The sequence below is a fragment of the Dermacentor variabilis genome, chromosome 3, assembly GCF_050947875.1.
Source record: "Dermacentor variabilis isolate Ectoservices chromosome 3, ASM5094787v1, whole genome shotgun sequence".
Taxonomy (NCBI): Eukaryota; Metazoa; Arthropoda; class Arachnida; order Ixodida; family Ixodidae; genus Dermacentor; species Dermacentor variabilis.
The window spans coordinates 93,908,804-93,922,594 of record NC_134570.1 but is presented as its reverse complement, the minus strand read 5'-3'; the positions used below and the strand labels follow the sequence as shown (position 1 = coordinate 93,922,594).

Here is a 13,791-nt window from a genome sequence, read left to right as displayed (position 1 = left end):
TATCATTATTGAGTTTAGCATGTACAACGTCCGAAGCGATGCCGAGGACACACGCGCTGATCCTCAACGTTATAGGCACAGGGCCACTTTCGGTGTGGGGTTATGGCGGTCTTTCCATATACTTCTTGATCTATTTTTTGCGAGAGTTTCGTTAGCCATTCACTCGCGCTTCGAATGCAAAAATCGCGCAATTGTGTGCAACAAATGAAACTGAGCTTCTTACACAGTCCAAAATTTCGGTGCTGTTGGCCTCTAAAGTATAGCGTATTAGCATACGATATATTTAATGTTCCTCGCTCTCTCTCTCTCTCCCTCTTCGCGCCGTTCCAACGCACCCAACGCTCCCCTGGCGTAGGCAGACGACAAGCCCGAATCGGGTGTCCACATGGTGTCGCGACTGCCGCGACTGCTGCGGCGCGACATCTGGGTCACCGGCCCGGGGCCTGCGGGCTGTGGCGCCGACGAGGCCGCAAGCGCCGGTAGCGGCAGCTCGCCCCACTCGGGCTGCTGGCTCGTGAGGCGCGCCATGACCGAGGCCCTGCGCAGCATGCGTCGGCGCGTGGCGCTGGTCAGCGCGTCGTTCTCGATCTCCACCATGGTGCACTCGACGACGGGCATCACGATGAGCGTCGAGAGGACGTTCTCGAAGAGCAGCGTGGCGCAGAACGCGAGCGCCATGAGCGCCGTGAAGACGGCCTTGACGCCGCCGCCGCACACGCCCAGGATGGCGAGCGCCACCCGGCTGTATATGTTGGTCCCTTCCATGGCCAGCGCGAGCAGGACCACGCCCACGATGAACAGCATCGTCTCCTGCGGTTAATAGCACAGTAAGCAGCCAATTCCTAAATCGAATCCTAAAATCCCTAAATCATAATACCTAAATCCCCAAATACCTTCCATACCTTTACTTTTCTGCATCCTAAATGCACCCCTCCCTGGCCGTACCTACCCTCGTGCTGCTTCGCTTGAGACCCTTTGAGTGAAGCAATTTGATAAGGCTACGCAAACAAAAAGCTCGTAATGGAATTTCTTTTATTAGCCTGGTTTGCTACGAGGCGTAATGTCGGACCGCAATTAGGTATAAGTATGGAGACTGTTTCGTAAGGATACCGCCAAAGCGACAATGTTTCATGCAGAACCCAACCTTTCAATGTGGTTGGATGTGGAGCGATGAGGGCACATGGAATTAGTAGTGAAACAAGATTAAAGGAGCCATGGCAACAAATTTTTGAGCTTCAATGATGCATTGCATGTTAAACCGTACGTGTCCCAGCGCTAGCTTGCAAAATTTGAGCGTATTCAGTGCAGTTGAAGGTGTGTAATTGAATTTTATAATGTAGCAGTTGAGCTGTAAAGCAGTCTGGCGACACTGCGTGGTGAAGAAATGAAGGTTCCCCCCCCCCCCCGGAAACGGTTCCCTCGGGTAACATATGTCTTTCTCGAAGGCCATGCTTTTGTTTACTGCACACACTGGAGTTGAAAATACGTCATGAACGTCATGTCTCGTTTCGTTTTTGCACGTAGGTCTCGACGGATCTCTGTGGTTCGCTACTGCTTTTTATAGCGCAAGTGAAGGAAATGCGGCCACAGTTCAGCAATGACGGCGTTGCTACGTCGTCGGGTGCTATAATCTGCGGAGAAAGACGTCCGATGCGGTCTCGAATTGTTCCAAAGCAGACGACACCGAGGTGGCACCAAAGTTCCCGACTACGCACAGCTTTGTCAAAACGGCGGTTACTGTCGCTGGGAGGAATTGAGGGGCAACAATTTCAAATTGAAATTTCTCGTTGAAATGCCCGAGAAGAGCCCAGTTTATAAGCATAATCATATCGGGCCACCTACTTTCTGTCGCAAATATAAAATGAGAACTGCTGGACGACCGTGCCATGATCCCTCTCATTTTTTTTCGAGGACATTGCTAAGAATCTTAAGGTTCGAAGCATATAAAAACATACGTATTTTGTACGGATGTGTAAATAATTGGGTAAAACTTCTATGCGATTTTCTTACCGCGTGATTCAATGTACAGGTAAATAGCGATAACTGAAAGAGCGACCACAAAAACGCGTCATGCATGGGCCGTGTACTGCAGCTGGACTCCTCTCTCGTGCCGCTCTCTGGTCCCCTCGTCTCCCTTGTTTTACGTAGCCCCAGTACGGCACCAGTGCGCGTGCTGGTGCGTGCCAAAGCTGAGCATTAATTGTTCCTTGCCCAACCCGTGATCGCCGAACGAATACAACATCGTGTTGCATTCCTCGCGGATCCATCCTCAATACCGACCAGTACCGAAGTTCTTGCATGCCTTGTTTTTAGCCGATTAGCATTATTTCGGAACTCATCGCACTTTTTGGAGACTCACCATCTACGCCTCTAACCATTTTCCCGCCATACTGGGTCCCGGGTAGTCCATGGTCGAATGAGTAGCGCATCGGGCTGTTGCGTTGAGGGAAGAGGACTCGAAACCAACCGTGTGAACGAAATGGATTATTGTGTGTCTGGCACTGTGTACCTAAGTGCCACACTTCAACGAACATCTTTGACGCCTACATGTTTGACTAGGGGTGGGATACTGGATATCTGGTACTGGGTATGTACAGCTCTTCAATTTACTTATTTGGCACCGGCATGGAGCTCTGGGTATGTGATCCACTCTGTATGTGCCACACTTCAATGAACCTCTTTGATGGCAACTTGGCTAACTAGGTTTGTGCCACTGATTATGTGCGGCTGCACAATGAAAAAGAAAATTTCGGCAGAACCCATGTCAGCATGACTGTCGATGGCAAAGCGTTTAGCATTCAAACACAATAGGGACACGACATATTGTCATCGTCGAAACTTCTCATGTATGAGGCGTGTACTTCTGTGGAACTCTCTCTTGGGCTTCCTCTCAATGGAACTCCTTCTCAGTTTTCCCTTCTGCGACATCTAGCGACGCCACCGCGAAGCCTGCGCGTGGCCACCGAAATGCATGGCGCGCTGGCGCATGCGCTGAAAAACGCGTCATGTGGAAGCCGGGCTCCTCCCTTGCGCTTATTTCTGGGAACGCTACACCACCTACTAGCGCTGCTGAGAAGTCCGTACGTGGCCTCCTAGATGCGTGGGGCACCACTGCGCGCGAACGCTGCGAGTTCCCTTGCACCGCACAGCCAAAGGCACATACTCAGTGACATAAATTGGCGGCGAGTTAATCGAAAAGCGCCACATAGCCAGTGCATTCATGGCGCAGCTCGCTAAGGCATCGAACTGCTGTTTTTCAGGAACCCGTGTTAACTAGGTTCGATTCTGCTAAGCTCGCAATACATACTAAAGGTTTTCTAATGGTACATTCTGCTGGTCGAGATGGTACATGGCGAGATCCGTTGGTCGAGATGCTGCCCAGTTCCTTTGCACTGCATGCGGCTTCTACAAGCTGCTTTCCACAGCACACGCTGCGCCATCTATCGGCACCGGTGTAATGTCTGCACTCGGCAGCAGTTCGATTTCAAAGGATCGTAGAAATTAAAAGGATCGTTCTTTCCATTATAGAGCGACGCATTTCCAATGGCAATTACCTAGTTTGCGGAGTTGGCGCCAAAGCCGTTCATTCAAGAGCTGCGCAAATCCTACCGGCACATAGCCAGTGACTTAGGATGGCGTCAGAGGTTCATGGAAGAGCAACATAGACCTAGTTGCGTATTCACAGCGCTCCAAGTCGGCGTGAAAGAAACGGTTATGTGGCATGAGTGTGTATTGCTCATTGAAGAGCAATACACACTCATGCCACATACTCGTGCAGAGCCGCATTTCTATTGACCCGTGTCGGCGTCAAAGAGGTTCGTTAAATAGCGGCACATAGATGCATAGTGTCACATACCGAGGGACCCAAGGTGGTGTGACAGGCGGTTTCCAGTGCTCTTCCTTAATCACAGCAGCACGACACGCTACCAATTCGAACACGGACAACCTAGAGACCTAGGTTTGCGGGAAGATAGATAGATAGATAGATAGATAGATAGATAGATAGATAGATAGATAGATAGATAGATAGATAGATAGATAGATAGATAGATAGATAGATAGATAGATAGATAGATAGATAGATAGATAGATAGATAGATAGATAGATAGATAGATAGATAGATAGATAGATAGATAGATAGATAGATAGATAGATAGATAGATAGATAGATAGATAGATAGATAGATAGATAGATAGATAGATAGATAGATAGATAGATAGATAGATAGATAGATAGATAGATAGATAGATAGATAGATAGATAGATAGATAGATAGATAGATAGATAGATAGATAGATAGATAGATAGATAGATAGATAGATAGATAGATAGATAGATAGATAGATAGATAGATAGATAGATAGATAGATAGATAGATAGATAGATAGATAGATAGATAGATAGATAGATAGATAGATAGATAGATAGATAGATAGATAGATAGATAGATAGATAGATAGATAGATAGATAGATAGATAGATAGATAGATAGATAGATAGATAGATAGATAGATAGATAGATAGATAGATAGATAGATAGATAGATAGATAGATAGATAGATAGATAGATAGATCAAGGAAAGTGCACGAAGTACCCCAACAATGCTAATCGCCCTCAAAATGATCATTTAAATTTACCCGATGCTCAGCGGAATCGAACCCGCGCTGCACGCGGTTCCTACAGCGGCGTTTCGAGATGATGCACCGTCTGCAGCAGGAAGCCAAAGAGAGCAGCCCGTCTGCAGACACGTTTCGGTGTTGCAATACGGTGTGTCGCTACTTTGTTTCAATGATGATCGCCGCATAACCGTCGGCACTCATCGTGAGATTAGTTCTGTCGCTTTTTTTTATTAGATAGACCGTAGGAGAAAAGCGGCTAGAAATACGATACAAAGCGTAAGTGGCGGAGGTAAGCTGAAAAGCTAATTGTATTACTGTTTACTGCCCATGAGTCATTGTTAATGGTATTCAGGGGTGCTATAACGTAAAACTATTCCAAACTTTCCTATTCCAATTCTGCAATAAGTCCTCCACAATTGGTCAAAAAAATTTTTGAACCACCCCCACTTCACTTGTCTGCCATGCGACGTCACGAAAACCGCGATAGTACCTCGTCTTATACAACGTGCACACACTGATTATGCATGATTTGACCGAACAAAAGAAAAGGAAGTATTTCTCATTCGACCCCTTCTCGCCATTAGCCCTCGGCTATTGGTCAAAAGTTTTCGAGCTGTACCCACTTCACCTGCCTCTCAAGCGACGTCACAAAACCACAGACACTCACCGCGTCAAAGTTACAAGCACGCATTAAAGATGCTTTAATATGCCGAACAAAACTGAATTTTCTTCTGAATAGCCGCAGGCTGCCCCGTTCCGAAAGGAATAAAACATGGTTTCCACCAATCGCTTAGGCCCTGGTTACTCGCACCTGCTGGAGAGCATAACTTTATTTGTGCGTAATAAAACTTCTTGCGTGGCCGTGTAACGTTTTCAAGCACTTTCGGCACGTTTACTATCTCGTTCTGCCCACTCTTCTTTGCTGAGGATCTGTTTTAGCGTCATTCTTAAGCTTCCGTTGCACGCCGCGATTGTCGACAAGCCACCGCAAGCTAACTAAGGGAAAGCGGACCAATTGCAGACGCCGGCACCGCCCTTTTCATCCGGTTATCTACTTTCAATGTGCTGACTTGGCCCCATCGGATCCCTCTCCACTTAAGCGTGCTTCTTGCCTCTTGTCAGCCAATTATATAAGACAAGCCGCTCACTGTAGGCAATGTTATTCGTTTTGAAAGCAAACGAAAGTGACTTCCTATAAAAGATGAGAGCATTTGATTGGTCTGTTCAGGCAACCCTGCGGGTCACTGCCCGATGCTTGCGTCGGTAGTTACGCAAATTTCACGTCAGGAGACGGGAATAAAAACTTATTGGAATAGTTTTACCCTATAGGGCCCCAGGTTGGTCACTTCTCAAGTTGACATCCCGAAACGCAATTTCGCGGGCAACATTTGTGTCAGATAACGCTCGATATAGGTGGCGGGCTTTTTTGTTCAACTGCATTATGCGACATAGATTACACACGTGTTACAAACAGGTGCTCCACACCATGGTAGGAGTTGCATAAGTGTAAGTGCATCAAAAAAAATGATACAATATGATTCTGAATGTGAGCGAAAACTCTCAGATGTGCATAGGCAGTGATACTTCCCCAAGTTCCACAATCGCAACGAAATCCTGACCCTAGGAAATGGGTTCGAAACATAACTGCTAGGATAACGGGTCTTAATTAATCAACTTCTCTGTCATTATGATGAGAAGAAACGTTTAAGTGAGAAAATTGTAGAGCAACGAGAAAAACTGCCGATACAGCTTACTGATGCTCAATACGAGCTAAATAAGAGTTTTTCTGAGCGTCAAAGCAGCCCGCGAAGGCATTCAAAACGGCCGAGCTACTGGCCGCTCGAGGGACTTTACGTGTATGTGCGGACTTCTTTCAAGCGCGAAGAAGCAATGTTATGTAGCACGTATCGAGTAACAGAAAGCTGTATCGGGAGTTTTTTATGTTGCTCCACAATTTTCTAACTGGCACTTTTGATCTAATTGAAATATGTGATAAGTTTAATTATAAATTGAAACTAATTATGTCAATAGGCGGAAGGCAAAAATAATCTGAGTTTCTCCAACCGACGGCAAACAACGTTACCTTGGTTCTGTCCACCTACGTGACGTTTGCATATTTTTTAAATCTTGGTGAAAGATAGTTGACACCCTTTATATAGACGTGAAACCGACGACAGCTGTACATGTAAACATTTCATCAAGAGCAAACCCGGATCTTGAGAATGCCGCCGCTTCTGCACAGCTGTTTCTCGCCTTCATTTCAATAGACATGCACGTACTTTGTGTCTGATCTGCAACCCTCAACGAAAATTGTCAGTCTTGTGGGCACCTCCTTTATTTCACACTAACCGCTCGCAGCTTTACTCTAAGGGACGATGAGTCACAATGATACACGCTTGCCATTTATGACCCAAAATATTACGAGCGCATCGTTAACGAAAGGGAAGTGCACCCATTTAGACAAACGACAATTATTGCTGTAGTTCAAGGTAATCTCAGAAAGGAGCAGATTTTTCTGAACGACTGCAGCGAAGCCCCCGTAGTGCTTTGAAGCCATGTTCCGAGACTGTGCGGTTAACGGTCATCATCACTGGACTGCATAGTGACAAAACGCGCTTGCTTCGAGAACGCGACTCGCTCACGTTCATGTAATGTCCGGCCACGAGGTCTGGGTCCATGACGCCCAGAAGCGGGAGGAGCACGAGGGGCACCGACGACGCCACGGGCGCTGGGATCACGTTCAGCGCCCAGAACTCGAACACGAGAAGTATGCAGTAGGCACAGCGACCTTCCTGTGAACGGAATGCGAAAAAATTACTTTGCGAAAGCAAAGAACGCGTCCACTGCAGCAGTACCAACACAGAATTCACGCTACAAAAAATAATATACGCAAGACAAAACAAAGCAGCCTTCTTCTATCAGTCAGCCCTCAATAAGCTGAAGCTGCGACAATGCAATCGGAGCGCGTCCGGTGCAATTTTTGTTTGCTTACAATTTGTGTAGAGTCAAACTGCGAAAAGACTGTCAATCCCAAAGCATGTCGCGACCTCACTTTTGCCATGATGAGAAGTCACGAACGCTCTCTTATGTGGCGTAATTTGTTTTCTTTCTTTACTATACCTTGGCATCCGCGCGTATCTCCTCTGTGACGACACCCATTGTTCACTTCTTTTTATGGAACGATCCTAACGAAGAAGTATAAAACAATTTTGTTGGGCACCTTGGCTGAGATCCATAGCAGAGAAAAGTAGGTACAAAAGTGCGTACACAGCTACAACGAGTACGAGTTAAACTTGCGCCCATTTTCTTACATGTCAGTCTCTCCGTAGGCATGAAAGCAGTATAATATTACGCGTGTGCGTGTAAGCCCCACTGTGAAGAATCGCGATGCGGGTGTATGAAGCTCGGCGGTAAAAGTTGGCACAGCGCCAAGAATGAGGTCAGCGGCGCAGTTGTCCCGGCGGATGGTTGAGGCAGATAAAGAAAAGGGAGCGGCGGCGCTGTGGATGGTGTCATCGGCACAGCTGGCGCGGTTCCAACTGGCAAAGGCAGCCCTGGCCGATCGACGCGGAAAGGATGGCTCCTGCGGCCGCTTGGTCCGTGTGTTCCCGCTTGTTGCATAAGTGCCACGTGGTTTAATTTCAGAGGACTGGGTGAAAGTGTGGGAACGGGGATTCACCGACTGCCACGCGAGTACTTTCGTGGTTTACAACACGTGCAAGGACTCCCTCGACAACATGAAGGCTGCGTTTACCCGCCCAAGCCTAGCCATATGCCCTAGTTGAATGTGGTGGCCGAGAGTTTAATTTCCCGGCGGGTCTCCTTCATGCAGATACGTCGTTTGATGTACAACCGACGACAGCGTAGTATAAGGAGACCGGTGGTGAACGTTCCCGTCGAGACGGACACTATGATTTCGACTCTTCCCCGCAACATCAAAAATAACAAGGACCCGACGTGGTTGCTTCGGAGCTATGGTGTTGGGCTGCTAAGAATGAGGTCGCGGGATGAAATCCCGGTCATGGCGGTCGCATTTCGATGGGGGCGAAATGCGAAGACACCCGGGTGCTTAGATTTAGGTGCAGGGGCGCTATAACGTCAAACTTTTCCGAACTTTTCTATTCCAATTCTGCTATCAGCCCTCCACGATTGGCCAAAACTTTTTTCGACCACCCCCCTCCACCTGTCTGTCATGCGACGTCACGAAAACCGCGATACCTCCACATCTGATATGTGTACGCACTGATTATGCATTATTTGACAGAAAAAAGAAAAACTGTTATTTCTGATTCGACCCCTTTTCGCCATTAGCCCTCGGCTATTGGCAAAAAGTTTTCGGGCTGCACCAACTTCACCTGCCTGTCATGCGACGTCACAAAACCGCAAGAACTCACCGCGTCAAAGTGACGTGTACGCGATAAAGATGCATTAATATGCCGAACAAAACTCAATTTCCTTCGGGATAGCCGCAGGCTGCCCCGTTCCGAAATGAATAAAAGATGGCTGCCGCCGATCGCTCAGACGCTGGCTACTCGCACCTGCCGGAGAGCATGGGTGTATTTGCGTATAATAAAACTTCTTGCGCGGCTGTGTAACGTTTTCGAGCACTTTCGGCACGTTTACCCCCTCATTCTGCCAACTCTTCTTTGCCGAGGGTCCGTTTTAGCGTCATTTTTGAGCTTCCGTTGCATGCCGCCGCGATTTTCGACCAGCTACCGCAAGCTAAGTAAGGGAAAGCCGACCAATCGTATACGCCGGCACCACCCTCTTCATCCGGTTATCGACTTTCAGTGCAGTGGCTCGGCCCCATAGAATCCCTCTCCACTTGAGCGTTCTCCTCGCCTCTTGTCAGCCAATTAGATACGACAAGCCGCTCAGTGTAGGCAATGTTATTCGTTTTTCAAGCAAACAAAAGTGACCTCCTATGAACGAGGAGAGCGTTTGATTGGTCTGTTCAGACAACCCTGCGGGTGACCGCCCGGTGCTTGCGTTGGTGGTTACGCAAATTTGACGTCAGGAGATTGGAATAGAAACATATTGGAATAGTTTTACGTTATAGGGCCCCAGGTTAAACAACCACAGATGGTCCAAATTATTTCGCAGTTCCACACTACAGTGTGCCTCATAATTCATGGTTTTGGCACGTAAAAACGGCCTCAGTTAACTAGTTTAAAATGACAAGGCGATCCAAGTACACTTGAAGCATAGCATGATCCATAAGCACGTCTACCTCTCAGACCTGGTTTCCATAAACGGGCTGATTTCGTGGTTGGCATATCTCAAGGACACTAGCCTGTACCGTAACCGCAACACAATTTAGTTAATAATGTACGTAATTGTGCTCCCTTGAAGCGGGCTAGAAAATAATAAATATTTATAAAAATAATAAGATGCACATTAGATAAATAATAAGAGAATTATTACACAAACAATGACGGCAGAAAGGAAAGAAAGTGCGCTTACGTGAAATACGGGTTCACTTCGGGAACAAGGGGGGGGGGGGGGAGTCTTTTTTCGCTACAGCATCAGATGGCAAAGGCAGATACAGGGCAGCCTCCTGGGAATAATGTGTTGCACATCGAAGCATAAAAAAAAGAAAGCGAGGTATCTGGGTAAGGGAGGAGGGGGGAGGTGTCTCCTTCTTTGTATTGAAATAGCGTCAAACTGCCACGTCAAATATGTGTTTTGGCACTCGATCGCTTCAACTATAGCTGATTTATTTGACCGTGACGGTGACGTGAGCTACTGTCGTAGAAACGTAAGATGGCGCGTTCGCGCACACCTGTGGCGTTCTACAATGCTCAGGTTTTATTACATGTCATGTTCAATCTACTAGTTACCATGGTAGCGTGGAACAAATTGGAAATGCCGCAGCTGTTATCGAGCTAGCAGTAACATCGCGCGAGCACATATTCAATAGAAAGTAAAAACAAATACAATCAAAATGCTTACGTACCATGGTTCCACGTGCGAGTAGGGGGGCCAGATAAATAGGTGCCAAGTACGCCACTAGCATGTGCGTCCCGTTGAACCATCGCTGTCTCGACGCCACAAAGGCGCGCACTGCGAGAAGGGAGCCGTCCCAGTAAATGAGACTAGTGCATTACGTAAACTTGCATGAATGATCATTAAAGATAGAGTGATATATTATTTTGCTTCAATAAGCAGTTAGTACGAAGCCCCTGCTACGAGTCACGTGGGTCTTCTAGTGTCGCGTGCCACCCACAACCTCCACGACTGAAACGAAGTAGCGCGAAAATAAATTGAAATATGCGATTAACATCCAAAATCGTCGCGCTGTCTTTGAGGGACAACATAGTGCGCGGTGGAAGGGGGCGGAGGGTTGAATACTATTTACAGCTTCGGATTGTTTAACATCCCCGTAGGTCATCGAACTGTGGCCACCGTGTCGGCAACGCGCGACCTTACGTTTTGCACTGGAACGCCACAACCACTTGATCACCACGGCGGATGTATTAAGAGAAAAAGAAACAATGCACCGGAGGAACGAAAAGAAGAAACGCGAACATCTCGTATAGCTCGAGCGATACTTACTTCCCTTCATGAGAGACAGCATGTGTCTACCCGGTGCAGTGCCTGGTCTTGAATACGACTTTGCGTCGAAGCGATCACACAGAAGAGACGGTAGCGCCCACGAAACCACGAGCTAAGCGAAGACGGTTCGCACGTGCATCGAGCCACGTCGCGAGCGTTCGTTTTCTTTCCATCTCATGGGTCATACCCACTACTTAGGGACTGGGCGAAAATAGGATGGCATGGTATTGTAAAACTTTCTTGAGGTCCTGCAGATTGTGAGTCATCACGAAGCGGGCCGCTCCCAAGTGGGAACGGGAAGCCTCCCGGCCGCATCTTGGGCCTGCTGGTCATCCCAGAGTTTGTCAGCAAGAAGAGTGCAGCGGAGGATAGCCGGATAACCGCCTCCCATCTGTCCGAGCTGTTATCGATGATAGAGGGTGACCGGGCGCCCCGACAGAGCATCTGTTCTAACGTGGCCATTTCTCCGCAATCGTGGCAAGGGCCATCGGTGTAAGTATCCGGATAGATTGTATGTAACAACGATGGATTGGGATACGTATTCCTTTGTAGTAGACGGAGCGTAGTGCTTGAGCTCTATTGAGCCGTGGATGAAGAACGAAGCAGGCTCTACGGCTGAGATATTACTGTTTAGTAATCTCGTTGTAGGTGAGGGCGTGTCCCTTTCCTCTGGCAAGCCGTCTTCTGATTGGTCGGGGCTAGCGCGGTGGGCAAGTTCGAGCGCAGCTCCGTGAACCAGGTTGGCAGAAGCACGCTGTATTTGGCTCTCATGTAAGAGAAACCAATAAATGAAGTGGTGCGTGATTTCCTTGCCTCCAACAACTCTAATGGCCTCCTTGGAAGCGGTGCCTTTTCAAATGCTCTAACTGCAGACCTTGAATTTCTATAGATATCATCCTGTGAGCTATTAAGCAGGGCTCGTACAGTAGCCATTTCTTCAGCAATTCCGAGCGCCTGGTCCGAACCTAGGCAGCATTGGTGATTCCTTGCCGACAATCGACAGTGATGATGGCGAACTCCCGAAGTCCCTTACAAGAGGCGGCATCCACAAAGCTGACCTGCCGCTGATCACTGTATTTGCCTAAGGTGTTGGCAGCCCTTGCCCTCCTTCTACCGCGATTATTGTCGGGGTGCATGTTCCTAGGCATGGGCGCGACCGTAATGTTATCACGAATCGACAGAGGAGTGTCAGAGAACTCTTCCAGTATTTTATCGGGGTGATGTCTTAGTTCCTGCAAGATGGATCTCCCTGCGTTAGTTGTAGTAAGCTGCGCAAGCTCCTGGGCCTCTGCAGTCTCATCCCGGGTATTGTCAATGCCAAGCTCCATTAAGCGCTCTCTACAAGTGTATACAGGTAACCCGAGAACCCGCCTAGTATCGTTCCTAAGCTGTGCATTTAATTTATCCCACTCTGCCCATTTCCATCGATGCATAGCGGGCACGTATGTAAAGTGGCAAAGAACGAAGTGAGGCATTAGTCGAACCAATTTATCCAAGGTCCATGATGCCGATTTGATACCCTCCCAACTAAACGAACGGCACTTTCAGTTTTTAGCAATTACCTTGCCTGTAGTCTTGCCATTTGTACCATCTGGCTCGACGATCAGGCCCAAGACCTTGATTGAATCGATTCTGGTTATGCGGCAACCATTTCTAGTATATAGGTTCACGTCTCTGCCTTCTAACAACGTCCAACCCTTCGGCCTTGGACCGCTTTTCTTCGGACTACATAGGAAGAGTTCTGAATTCAAGGGGGAGCATCTAAGACCAGTAGGTTCAAGATAGGTTTCGATAATGTCTATGGCCTCCTGTAAGGCTCCCACAACCTGACCATCATTGCCTCCTGGGTACCATATAGTGATATCATGAGCATAAATGGTGTGTTTGTTGCCTTCAATCTCGATAAGCATTCTGCTAAGGCCGACCATGGCTATATCGAATAACGGGAGGGGGGGGAATGACCACCCCCTGTGGCGTGCCCTTCTCTCTAACTTCAAGCAGTTCTAATTCGAGATCGGCCACCTGGAGGGTAACCTCCCTATCCGCAAAGACCGATCTGACGTAGTTCTAAAATCTCTCACCCACATTGAGCCGATATCTCGAGACTAGAATATGCGAATGTAGAACGTTATCAAAGGCCTTCTCAAGATCAAGTCGCAAAACGGCCCGAGTGTTGCTAGGGTCGTTGTCTATGATTTGATGCTCAATCAGTTTCACAGTACCCTGTGTGGATAGGCCCGCTCTGAATAATATCATACTATGGGGGTAAATGTCATTATTCTCCCAAAACCGGGAAAGTCTATTTGGGACCGCATGTTCCGCTACCTTAAGCACACAGGATGTAAGCGTGATCAACCTAAAAGTGTCAACGCAAGGTTTCTTGCCAATATTGAAGATGAGAAATGAAAGAGCTGTCTTCCAAAGCAATGGGACGGTTCCATTCCTCCAAATTTCATCAATTTCCTCTGTGAAGTATGCGATTAAATTTTCATCCAGATTTCGCAACGTCTTGTTATAGATGCCATCTGGCCCCGGTGCGGATCTACCATTGAGTCCATGATGAGGCCTAGGAATCTCCTCAACGCTAAACTCCGCATCCATGTAGGGACTGGCA

General features: G+C 47.7%; 1 protein-coding gene across 1 annotated transcript; it reads right to left on the bottom strand.

Annotated features, from left to right (window-relative positions):
- Positions 1-245: 245 nt before the first annotated feature.
- LOC142574054 (solute carrier family 13 member 2-like) lies at positions 246-11,265 on the bottom strand. The gene is made up of 4 exons (XM_075683231.1): positions 11,178-11,265; positions 10,579-10,685; positions 7,265-7,414; positions 246-810 (listed from the first exon to the last, which is right to left on the bottom strand). Exons 1-4 carry the CDS (start codon positions 11,197-11,199, stop codon positions 268-270), a joined length of 822 nt encoding a protein of 273 aa, XP_075539346.1. The 5' UTR covers positions 11,200-11,265; the 3' UTR covers positions 246-267.
- Between the last annotated feature and the right edge of the window lie 2,526 nt (positions 11,266-13,791).